Raw genomic sequence first — 13,014 nt, 5'->3', positions numbered from 1 at the left:
GGTTCCATGCACTTGGGTAACTCTCCAGAAATCTGCAACCTCAAGATGGGTCACTGGACTAGATAAGTATTGAAATCTAGAGGGTGCAGCCTCTCCAGAATATCAGCTAGTTCCATCTCCCTATTCCTCCATATTATTGACAGACTCTTTCAACATGAAAAAGTTAGAATGGCCATAGCCCAAATACCCCTAAAGAAAGGGATAGAAAGATCAAATACGATGGTGGAGTTATACAGAGAAGGTAGGATTTAACAAATGAATATGATTGCTGAATCATTAAATTGATGCTTCTTTTAGTCTATAGTATCTCAGAGCAGCTAGAAGTAAAAAACTAAAATTTGTGGAATTGTAACCAGTTCGAAACTCTGAAATCTATTCTACAACTAATTGTTGTGCTGTGGCTTTGAAATTTATTGCTTTTTTGTATATATGCTATTTTTCACAAAAAAGAAAAAAAGTGATTATAAAAAATATTTATTCCTTCTAACCTCCTATGTTCTGGAGCAGCTAGAAGGAAAAATCTGAGAGGGTGGTATGGTAGCCCATGACAAACTCTGGGATCTGTCCTGTAACTACTTGTTGAAGAGTGTTTTGAAAACTACTGGTTTTTTCTTTCTTTTCTTTGTATGTATGTTATATTATACACAAAAAAAGTTAAAAAGTAAAAGGAATTACTGGCTACTCTTCTCTGTCTTCTTTCCAAGTTTTTCCTCTTCTCTCTGACATCTTAATTTTGGGGTATCCCAAAGCCCAGTCCTTGTTCCACTTGGGGGTCTATAGGCACTCTTAGATCTCATTTACTCACATGATTTTAAATACCATCAGTATGCCAACAATTTCCATCCTTAGACATCTTTCCTCAACTCCAGCCTGCCTACTCAACATCTACACTTGGATGCCTAATAGATATCTCAACTATAATGTTCAAAACTGAGCTCCTGACCTTCCCAACAAACCTCTTCCACTCAAATAATCTTTGACTCTTCTCTTTCTCTCATACTCTACTCATATTTAATCCATTAATAAATTATTCTGCCACCTCCATTGCTACCACCTGGTCCAACCCACCATGATTGGTCAAGTCTACCATTCCGCTTTGTCTGAATTAGTTGCCTTATCCTTTCAGATTTCACCCTTGCTCCATCTCTGCCTCCAGTCTTTTCTTAACACAGTAGTCACAGTGATTCTTTTAAAACTGGGTCAGATCACTTCTCTTCTAAGCTCACCATTCACAAAGAATCATAAAAGTGTCCTCTTATTTCCGGTAAAGTAAAATATACCGTCCTTGGACTTAGTTCTGCCCTACCGTTATTTCTTTGCTCTCATCTTCCTTGTATTCTTTCTCTTCAGTGCTCTTCTGTATAGCTTAATCATCCCCCTTACTGTTCCTTACACACATTGAGCATGCTTCCACTTGAGGGCTTTGCATTGGCTTTTCCCTCTAACTGGAACACTTCTTCCCAGAAAAACACTTGACTACCTATCTCAACTCCTTTAAGGTTACCTTCTCAATAAGGTCTCAATAAGCAAACAAACGAAAAACCAAACAAAAGCAAAAATTCAACAAATGGTACTGCAATAAGGGGACGCTCACATGGAAAATGAAAGCAATGTGACCCTCACCATATAGCATACAAATTAAAAAATATATATATCTTTAGAATAAATGAATACATCCAGAAGCTTTCATGGACACACATAAGATTAACTAACCATTTATTTAGCAAAAACACTAGAGAAGGGGATAGTGGGAAGATATCTTTTTATTACAAGGATAGAGAAAGGTCAAAGTTAATTAGCTTTAACTGATCAAGAAGTAGTATGTATATGCACTTTTCTGGGAAGAAATGTCTTCCATTTCTCAAGGATACCCTAAAGGTTAGCAATAGCAGATCTGAAAAGAGATGGCTCAAAGAGGAGGGCCATGCTTTGGTGGAGAGGGAAATGTTCTCAGTAAAAATGGCCATTAAATGCCTTGGATGTGGAAGATGGGGCAAAGCAAAGATAATAAGTAGTGGAAGGGCAGGGATATAATAGACCCAGGACCTCTGGAGTCAGGGCACCCAGCATTTCCCTTTCCCGAGGTCTAAGATCTTCAGAGAGTTATTTAAAACCTCTGAGTCTCATTTTTGTAATCTAGAAAATGACAATTATAAATGATAATTATAGGTACTTACCTATCAACATTTCACAGGGTAGCTGAGTTTAAAAATGAGGGTTAGATGTTCTGGGTTCATATCTCAGCTCTGCCTTTGAACTTCTCAAAGCCTCCTTTTCTTTATCTATATCTTAGGAATAGTTAAGTTCTACCTCAAAAATTGCAGTGAAATTTAAATGAGACAATATATAAGACATGCTTGGAATAGGAACCGGCATATAATAATTACCCAATAAACGCGCTGCTATTTGTGTGTTCCTTCATCAACAAGGATATATTGAGTGCCTACTATGTGCCAGGAACTGTTATAGGTACTTGGAAAACACAAATGGACAGAGTAGATAAAAACAATCATCTGTCCTCTTGGAACTCATCTTCTAGTAGGAGAAGCCAGACAATAAACAACAAACTTAGTTATAAGTAAATTAGGAAGTATGTTAAAAAGTGATTATTGCTACAGAAGACATTAGAGTATGGAAGCACATGGGCCAGAAATTGAACCTGTTTCTCCTGCATGGTAGGTGAGAGCTACCATGAACTACCCTTGCACCCCCTCCAAAGATATTCTGAGTATCTGTTTTGTATAAGGCACAAATCTAAGCCCTATGGGGATCAAAATATGAGTTTGATGGTACCCTGTCCTCAAAACATTGCCATTCAGAGCCAATGAGACTCAATTTTGGTATTTTTGTTTTGAGTTGTCTCTTTCCACTGGATTCAAGGTTGAAAGGCTGTAAGTGTTGCAGCCGCCTTGCTACCATGAGAGAAGAGCCTGTTTGTGATTGGGATCAACACAGGGAAACCAGGACAAGGGTGGGAGTGGGGGGTTGAGAAAGAATAAATTGTGACATTGTTCTATCTTCTGCATTAGACTGTACCTGAAGTAAGTCTGACCCTGGCCTTTTTATGTTACAACGGGTGTGATGGTCAGGTTCTGGCATCAACTTGGTAAATTATTGTGCCCAGGTGTCTGGTCAGGCAAGCACTGGCCTGACCATGATTGCATGGATATTTCCTAGCTGGTTGATTAAATCATCAGTCAGCCAATTGCATCTGCAGCTGATTACATCAACTAAGGCGCGCCTCCCACAATGAGATAATCCAATCAGTTGAAGCCTTTTAAGGAAGAAGAGAGACTCTCACTGCTCCTTCAGCCACGAGTCTCTCCTGTGGCATTCGCCCAGACCCTTCATCAGAGCTGCCAGCTTCACAGTCTGCCCTACGGATTTTGGACTCTTCCATTCGCAAGGTGTGAGACACCTTCATAAATTTCATATTTACAGATCTCTTCTGTTAGTTCTGTTTCTCTAGAGAACTCTGACTAACATAATAGCCAATAAATTGTTATTTTACCCTTAAAGTCAGTTGGATTCTGTTATCTGTTATAAACAAAGTACTCTGAACACACACAGGTCTTTCTAGTTATCTTTTTAAATTTCTGATCTCCAGATACAGCCTCACAGACTCTTAGAGCTCCCTTAGAATCTTCCATGAAGTGCTAGACGTGGGAATCTGGTCTACTTTTGGACTAATGCTGAATCCTTCAACAGCATTTCTTATTGAAACGATACTGTGTCAGAATCTGCTGAAGTATCAGTAAAGAGAAAGACGTTACCAGTAAGGCCAAGCCACACATCTTCCTCCTGGTCTGGCAAGAGTGCATTAGTACCTGAGATCAAATGGACACTAATTTGGAAGGTGGTTGGAGGCCCTTGAAAGAACCCAAACCAGAACTTCCAAGAGGGATCCTAGCAAGAAGCTCTACCTGGGTTATATCCTTGAAGGGTAAGTGCTAAGGGGAGAGGATGTGGCTAAGGAAGATTAGTCAGAGTACCTTGCCAGAAACAGGGAATGGTGAGATGCAGAGGTTCCCCCAAAAGCTAGTATTTAGATTTCTGTCATAAGAAAAGGACAATTCAATAACCAAGAGAGAATTAAAAATAGTACCATCTATTTAAAATGGTCTTTCCTTTGAATGTCTCTTCTACCCACTCTGACTCTAAAGGACCATGGAGACAAGGCGCAGGGGAGGGGATGAAACAAAGAAAGTGAAAGAAGAGTGTTTCCTCCTTTATTATGCTCAAACTATAAGTCAGGCTTAAGGTGAAAGGATAAGAAGATTCAATTGGAGAAGAAACTTCAATTTTGAATTGGACTGGACTTTTAAAAATATCCGGAAATGTGACTATTCTAATACCTCAATATATTTGGGAAGCTATGGGATCTGCTAAGAATTGAAGAAGGGGGTTTCTACAGGACATTTGAAAGGACTGCTGGAAAGAAAAAATATGTAATTATTTATGATTGTACCCTACCAATTTAGCCCATTCAACGAACAGATAATACAGTATGCTGCTCTATGATAATGATTCCATAGCCTTATCTTGAGGTGGCCCTAAGAAATAGTGCTATGCAATTGCCCCTTTGTATTTGTGAAAACAATGGCTTCTCTATAAGAGTCCTTGAGGAAATATCTCTCTGAGCTTATCAGCAGGAATTCTGCTTCTCTGGACTGAGTGGTATGCTTTTATCCAGTGGAATGTGAAGTGAGATGGGGAATGTCAGTAAGGAAGTTCAAACCGTGGGGAGTATTTTATCACTGACAATGTTCAGAAGTACTGATGCATGGTGATAATTTTAAAAAAAAGTCCAATTTTTAGTCTTTTATTGTACTTTACAAATATTCTACAGAAAATGCACTCCTTTATTGTCTATATCATGGGTGGATCGCTCCCTCTACTTCTCCCTACTTGCTGCATGACTGTTTTATCCAAAGGACACCAAATCATGCTGCACAGATCAGGTTTCTATCTTTATTTCAACTGCTTGGTCTGTCCATGAATACATTTTGCACGTGAGGCCTCAGTCCTGGCTCTGAATTAGGTCACCATTTTTTTTTTCACCAGCCCACCTCTAAAACCGACTTCTAATTAAATTATCTTTGGGTGCATACCTGTATAAGCCCTCTTAGATTCTTTTTGCAGGCAAGATACATAAGCACTGCATTAAACAGGAAGAATGATTTTACATATACATACTGAATCACCCAATGTGTGCGTGTAATCATAGGTATTGTTCATTCTAAACAAAACCCAGAAATTTGCACACATTTCAAAAATGAAGTAAATGAGGCTGACCCCTAGAATGTTACTGTAGAAAGTTTCCTTAGAAGGTGGCACCATGTGGCATAACTCACCTACCCCAGTTGTGTGATCTCCCTTTGGCCCTGTGTAGGAGGTGGGAGTGCCTCCTCTCCTCCTGTGCCAGCTGCTACGGTTCCTTCTCTCCTGAGTAAATGCACATTCATCTTGTTCAAAAGTACACTCTCCAGGTGGAAGTGAAGGCCTTTCTGCAAGGAAACAGCAGGTGTCGTGATTGCACAGGAACTTCCGATGAATAAGTATGCATTCCATGGCTTGCTGGCAGCCCACTCTATGTATATGTGTGCTTTCTGGCCGTATGCCATGTATATGGAGAAGCAGACCCCCATTGGGTGGCCCACTTACACCAGGCTCCTGCCTCCATCTAGCTATAGTCTGGATTCCACCTGAAGAAATCCAAACCCAAAAACATAGAGACACCTTGAGAAAGAAACTTCCACTGACTTGTGAATTTATCTGTGTGGCTAGCTTACAAAACCCTGAAAAGTGAAGGTATATTACCTCTAAGGCCTGGCCCAGTAGCCTCTGGCTGGAAGGCCCCCACCTGAACTAAAACTAGTGGATATCCAGGCATACAGCTGTTCAAACTCAGTCAATCAGGACCTGGCCTGACAAACAAAGGACCCCCACTGCACACGGCCCGTAGCTATGCCCACTGCACACGGCCCATAGCTATGCCCACTGCACATGGCCCGTAGCTATGCCCCCGGCCCTAAAGCGGTGAAACTCCTCACCTACCACAGGAGGCCCCACAGGCATCGTCAGCACCCCCACTAGCTAGCCTATATCTGGCACCACCGCCCCCAGGGGGGCGCAACTTCCTCGGCCCACACCCTGAGCACCTGGACCCGGGAACCTTGCCCTGGGACAATAAACTTTTTTTAAACTCGGACTCAGTTCCTCTGATTTTTCAGTCAGCTACTGTTTAAAAACATAACATTACCTTTATGGAATATGCAAAATAATGAAATTGCATAATGTCAGAGCTTTCTTAAGAAATCCAGGATGAGTGAAGAGTATTCTTATTGGTTTGGAAGCAGGGGGGAGAAGGTGAGAGAATTAAATGTCCTTCTGGAAGAAATCACTTAATTTCTTTTGTCCCTCAGTATTCTTATCTGTAATGAGGGAGTATTGATAGTATCTGCCTCATGGGGTTGTGTGGATTAAATGAGAGGATGTATGTAAAGGATTTAGAATACGAAGTTCTCAATTAGTATAAAGACAGGAACTTGGTGTTTTGTCACCTGGAGATTTAGTCTCCATTTCCAAAGACAAAAAAATAAATAAACAAATGCATGTCTTTGGATGCTATCTCCAATAACTTTAATAATAATTATTATTAGAGTGGTGCCACCTCCCAGTATCACTGAGGACTTCTTCTTTGGCTGAATGTGGTTTTGCCTCCCTGCATCCAGATACATAGCAAATTTCTCCATAAGTTTTTTATTTCTTGCATGGTGACTGTTTTAATTTATTTTATTTTACACATAGTACAAGCTTATTTTCTCTTCTATGCTTTGAATTTAGAGGTTTTTTTTTTATCTTGTTCTTATTTATATTATCCTTGCAGTGCCTAATGAATCAAGAAAAAATAAATGGTCCTTTAATTAAATAAACATGCAGATTAATCCCCAGTGCCAGACTGAGAACACCATTTACCTGTGTGTTAAAGAAATGGATTCCCTGTGCTTTAGGATGCTATGGTAATTGGTATAGAGACCAATGATCCGGGCTGAGTGTGTGCCATTTTCTTGTTAGACATAATGTCTACTGCACAGCCAGCTACAACCATAACCATTATCATGTCTACCTGGTCCTTTGTCACACTGGCACTTAATTCACTCAGAAAATATTTATTTGATGATAACTTTACAACGATATGTTTAGCATAATTTTTGTGTAATAATGATTTCATCAATATTTTTGAACATTTGCAGTTATATAAGACAATAGCAATTATTATAATTGCACTTCTGGTATAATATTTGTGATATTTACTGTACTATTTGCTTTTAAAGCACCATTATGTGTCAGGCCCTATGCTAGGGAATTTATATATATTATCTCCTATATTCAGGTAATTTTACTACCTCCCTTACAGATGAGGATCCAGAGGTTAAGTCACATGTACAAAGTTACATGTTGCATTAGAGTTATCATTTCTAAATTCCAGATGTTATTACAAAGCTCTGCAGAGATGTATTTCTGGCAAGAAAAGCAAAGGATGGACTAGCACAGATTAAATGCATGTGGTATATGCATGTGAAAGCAGGACGTGGCATGCATAGGCTAGGGGAACAAAGGGAGCTGAAATCTTACCTGGAGACCAGCAGCTTCCCAATTGTATTGTAATGTCATCCAGGGCTACAAGACCACAGTCCCAAAAGCTTTTGCATAGGCTCATGAAAACCACCTGCAATTCATAAAAACAAAACTGTGAATTCTGTTAACTAAAAATTGGAAACTCTAACAACCTAGGATTTACTGGGCAGACCAGGTCTGCATAAACAAACTACAAACCCCTCTTCACTGTCCACAGAATAACAGGATGCAGTGGCATGAATAATGGGTACCATTTATATATAACCCTGAGTTACTCGTATTAATTTTTAAAGCAGAGTCATCCTCATAACGATATAATGTGTACACTAATGCTGAAATTAGTTTGCAATCTCCAAAGCATTAACAGCAGGAATCAGGAAAGAAAGAGGTTAATTGAGGGGCAGAGGAAAGCCTGTCAGATTTAAAATATTTTCCCCAGATAATCCACAAACTGCATCAAGAGTTGATTTCTGAGTAGTTTTACAAAACATTTCCAGTACAAATACTATTGATTTTTAAAAAATGACTTTCGGCAATATGATTCATTCATACTGTGAACAAAGTTCCAATGAGTGGCCATCTGGAAACTTATGCTCCATTTCCAAAGACAAAGATGTATGCCTTGAATGCAGTTTTTGTCATGAGGCCAACATTTTTACTGTTGCATATGGAGGAAAAGAGAATTATCCATACTACAAGTTATTAAACTCGTTGTGCTGGAGAGAGAGAGAAATGTCTTGGATTTTTTTCCTTTCAGCCAATTTCAAAACCTACGTTTCACAAATAGGACGAGGAAAGGACACGTTTCACAGTTTACAAAGCTGCTTTACATATACAACCTAATGTTTAATTAGGTCACAGTACATATGCAATCCTTCAAATATGTCTTAATTCAGACAAAGACAAAGGAATATAACAGAAGCTGAAACACAAAACACAATAATGAGAACATTTGCTTTGTTTAGGATCTAATATTCAAAATGCCATGTCTTAAATTTATCTGCATTATCAGAAGGGTTCTTCTGTTCTCTAGTGATCAGATCCACCAGAACAGAGTTTTTTTTTTTAATCAAAAAATCATGTGACAGCTTACTAGTATGTAAAGGGGAACTTGGACTGTATTTGTATTGCTTTGAATTATAAAAAGGATAATGTGGAGATGTTACAATAGATAACTATATACTTACAAAGAACAAAACAAAACAGGATCTTTTTCTTACATCTGTGAACTTTCTCATTATTAGATTAGTAAAATATTTTACGTGCAGGATTTATACCAGGAACTTATTCCTCATTTGCAAAGCAAAGAAGGTCTTTGTTGTCAGCCCTGACTGCATTTAATTTTTATTGGCAATATTTATTATTACAGAGGAAGGAATATTAATCCATCTCATAACTTAATTAATTGTGTTGCAAAGAGAAAAGTCTTACATTTCTTTCCTTTAGGCAGCTTTAAGGTCTGGTTTTCACATGTATAATGAAAAAGCACTTTTTCAGAATGAATATGTGGTAGTGAAACATGATTCACCAAGTAAGTCATTACCTGACTAAGACTCAAACATTGGGCAGGGTAATCTATTCTAAAGAAGAAAAATATTAACCTGCTTTATATGTTTTTATACATTATTTTGCGACCATAAATCCAAGCTAGCCAACAAGCAAACACAAACAAACAAATGAATGGAATAATCTAAATTTTTGACAATAGGATTGATTAAATAAATGAAACAATCTAAGAAAAAGATAACCATTAGGTCTGCATGTTTATATTTAGTATTACAGAAATATATTCCTCTTATAATATTAAGTAAGAAAAAAACCGCTTTAAAAAAAGCTATATATAACTCATCTACAACTACATAGGAAAAAAACTTGGAAATTTTACTAAAATCGTAACAGCTATGTTAGGTTCATGAAATTATGAACGTTAAACAGAATTTCTATTTTTGAAAAATTCTCTAATTTTGTTATACTTATAATTGAGATAAAAAGAGGAAAAAGAGTCAAGATATCTATAATCAAGACCCTGAATAATGAGTTAGTGTCTTCTAGATTGGTATTTCCTGATATGGCAGCCACTAGCCACATGTGGCTATTTAAATCAAAATTTAAAATTCATTCCTTCAGTCACACTAGCCACATTTGCAAGTGCTCAATAGCCAAACGTGGCTGGCGGCTACTGAAATGGAGAGAGAAGATATACTACATTTCCTTCGTCATGGAAAATTCTATCGGGTAGAACTTGACTCCTTTTTGGGCATCCCAATGAATATGTGAACTGATGAACTGAGTTGAGGGAAATGCTAAGTTGTCCTGGACAACAGCAGGCCACTAGATGGAAGTTCTCCTTTCCACACTTGAACACTAGCCACACCACAAGTTGTTCTGTCTGATAAAAGATGCACAAAAGCAGCCAGTCGCTGCCTGGAGGCCAGCCTCCAGTTTGCTTGGCAGTTGTCTATTGACGTTCCAACACGGACAAGATCTCTGTGCTTGGTCTAATGCAGTGAATTTTCCACTCTCCTATTAATAATGCTGATAATGTCTGCTCCTATTCTTGGGCTGCCATTTTACATTGTGAAGGTTACTTGAGGGGGGGAGGTTATTTTAGGGTAGTTGGTGACTGGGCCTGGTTGAGATGAGACAAAGGGAAAGTCAGACATCTCAGTCTGATTTTGAGAAATAAAGAATGTGGGTCTTCTTAAGAATGTGACAAGAAGGGAATCCACCAGCCTAAATTCTTGAGGGTATTAACCTCTTGCTTATTTTTAGGTCTTTTTAAAGAACAGTGTTTATTTCATTTTAGGAATTATTTCAAAACAGACTATCTCTAAAGGCAGGAAAAACATCTTGTACAGCTTCATTGCTTATTAATGTCTATTTGAAAGAGGAGAAAATGAGGGAAAAAGTAAAATGATATCCTTTGGGACCTTTTTGCAAATATTTTAGAAGTTAGGAACAAATTAAATTTGTATAAATCAATCCATTTCTGTGCACTCAAGTTTCCAGTCTTTAGATACTGGTCATCCTTTTAAAGTTTTGTTACAATGGAGAATATTCATTGCTGACAGAATCTACCCAGATTAACTGTGGAAACACAATTAGGCAGTGAAAGATGAGCTACACAAACACATTTGTAAACAAAAAAATTTAAATTTACTGATGTAAGAAACAACAATATTATTTAACTTACTCTTTATCTTACTAAAAATAGACATTGCACATGCTCATTCGTCTACAGCAGGATGTTTCAAGCTCAGTAATATTAATATTTTGGCCCAGACAATTCCTTATTGTGCAAGACATCTCTGTGCATTGCAGGATGTTTTAGTAGCAGCTCTGGCCTCTACCCACTCGATGCCAGTATCGTCCCCAAATCAGAACCAGTGGTCAAGGGTCACAGAAAACCATTGTTTTCTGTTTATAAAACTGCACTTACTAAATTCCTATTATGTACGGTCCCTGTGCTAGGCACTTTCAGATCTGTATCTCACTTTTTTGCTTCATTGCATATTTCAATGTATTAATTCTCCCCACTCAGAGCAGGATGGCTGTTTTTAAAGTTTTCAAAAAGTCTAATGCTTCAAAAACTGATGAGATTGAGTTGTCTCTTCCTTGGCATAGCACCAGGTGGTGGTTCTAAAAGTAATGAAATATTCTCACAACCTGGAAACAAATGGCGGAGGAGCAAAAAGGCAAGGGAGATGGACTACCACTCACACTGAATAATCATCCGCTGGATTATCAAGGCTTTACTGTTCCAATTTCCTGGCTTAGAAACCACAATCTAATTATGTCAATAGATTTCTTCTGTGTTTTCTTCTTTTCTCCCTTTCAAAAAGAATCATCTACTCTTTTGTAACAACATAATGAGAAGCAGCAGATTCTAAAAGGTAACTGGGAAAATTTTCTCATAGTATATAATTTTAGCTCTCTTCTAAAGACTTTTTGCAGGGTTGGGTGGGGAGAGGGTCTCTGTGGGGAAACCTAGCCACAAGGTTGTATTATCCAAAGGGACCAGACTGTCCTAGGCTTGTAAAGGTCCAGAAAAGTTTTTAAATATACCCAGCAAAGAAAAAGTAGAGATATAGATATGCTAGGAATTTCTTTTCCCAAACCATATCAGTTGGTTTTAAAAAGAATTGGGTTAACTGGTTTTAACTTTATGAAATGTCATAATTTAAGGTCTGTCCAGCACACTGAAATAGGATTTTACAGGAATGGAGGAAATCACGCTCTGCAGGAAGTTGAGGGATAGACAACCGTACACCTTTCCTGTGCAATTAAAAAGGATTATTTGTATTGAAGAGTAAACACTGGCTGAATTAACATGACCTGCTTGATAGACATAGTTTGCCAGGTTTTATAGTAATAGGATTTTACAGGGATGGAGGAAATCACGCTCTGCAGGAAGTTGAGGGATAGACAACCATACAACTTTCCTGTGCAATTAAAAAGGATTATTTGTATTAAAGAGTAAACACTGGTTGAATTAACATGACCTGCTTGATAGACATAGTTTGACAGGTTTTATGTTAATCTATGTTAATCTACCCCCTATTTTATTACAGTATAGTCACATGCAGACCTATAATCAGCATGTGAATGATAGTTTCCAGAAATGGACTTCCATCTTCAGACAGAAACATTTCAGTTCTATGCCAACAATACCACAAATTACCCATGCTCACAAAATGAACCTAGTTAAGTTCATTTTAAATGTGGCAGATCTAAACAATTTACCAAAGAGTTTGATTCTGGGTTAATCATAGCATTTCTGATGCGGTTAAAATCCTTTGAAATCATTTGCACAGAGAAAGTTGGATATGGCAACTACAGAGTTAGTGGAAAAATTATTCACAAAATTATTATAATGTAGTCAGTGAAATTCCAGAGCCCTTTATCAAGATGCTACTGATGCAATTGCAAGATATTCTGTATAACGCAATCGCATTTGTTGAACTGTTTGACAATTCATAGAATAAAAACTACAAAGATGTAAAACAAAACAAAATAAAAACACCAACGTTGACACTTGGCATGATGGTCTGAAGCTGTATGTACCCCAGAAAAGTATGTTCTTAAAGTTAATCCATTCCTGTGGGTGGGAACCCATTGTGAGTAGGATCTTGTGGGGAGCAGGATCTTCATTTAACATGTGACCCTCCTCTTTCAGAGAGAGACAGAAAGAAAGAATGACATTCAGACAAAGAGAGAGGAAGCCAAGGAGGCAAGAAGCTGGAAACAAAATGCAACCTAGAAGAGGAGGGAGAGTGCAGCAGATGCCACCAGGAGCCTTGCCATGTGGCAGAGAAGCCTAGGATTGCTGGCAGATGGTCTTCAGGAAGAAGGTACTGTCTTGATGATGCCTCG

General features: G+C 38.1%; 1 protein-coding gene across 2 annotated transcripts in view; it reads right to left on the bottom strand.

Annotated features, from left to right (window-relative positions):
- The window catches only part of MAMDC2 (MAM domain containing 2), a 181,263-nt gene that overhangs the window by 29,160 nt on the left and 139,089 nt on the right, over window positions 1–13,014 (bottom strand). Inside the window, exons 10-11 of one of the 2 annotated variants that reach the window (XM_077148410.1) lie at window positions 7,639–7,732; window positions 5,359–5,507 (exon numbers count right to left, since the gene is read on the bottom strand). In XM_077148410.1, the coding sequence (XP_077004525.1) occupies window positions 5,359–5,507; window positions 7,639–7,732 (243 nt within the window). Of the gene's footprint in view, window positions 1–5,354; window positions 5,508–7,638; window positions 7,733–13,014 lie in introns of both variants that reach the window. The other variant, XM_077148409.1, reaches the window with a different exon arrangement.

The sequence above is a fragment of the Tamandua tetradactyla genome, chromosome 2, assembly GCF_023851605.1.
Source record: "Tamandua tetradactyla isolate mTamTet1 chromosome 2, mTamTet1.pri, whole genome shotgun sequence".
Classification (NCBI taxonomy): Eukaryota; Metazoa; Chordata; class Mammalia; order Pilosa; family Myrmecophagidae; genus Tamandua; species Tamandua tetradactyla.
This window is presented reverse-complemented; position numbering and strand designations above follow the sequence as displayed.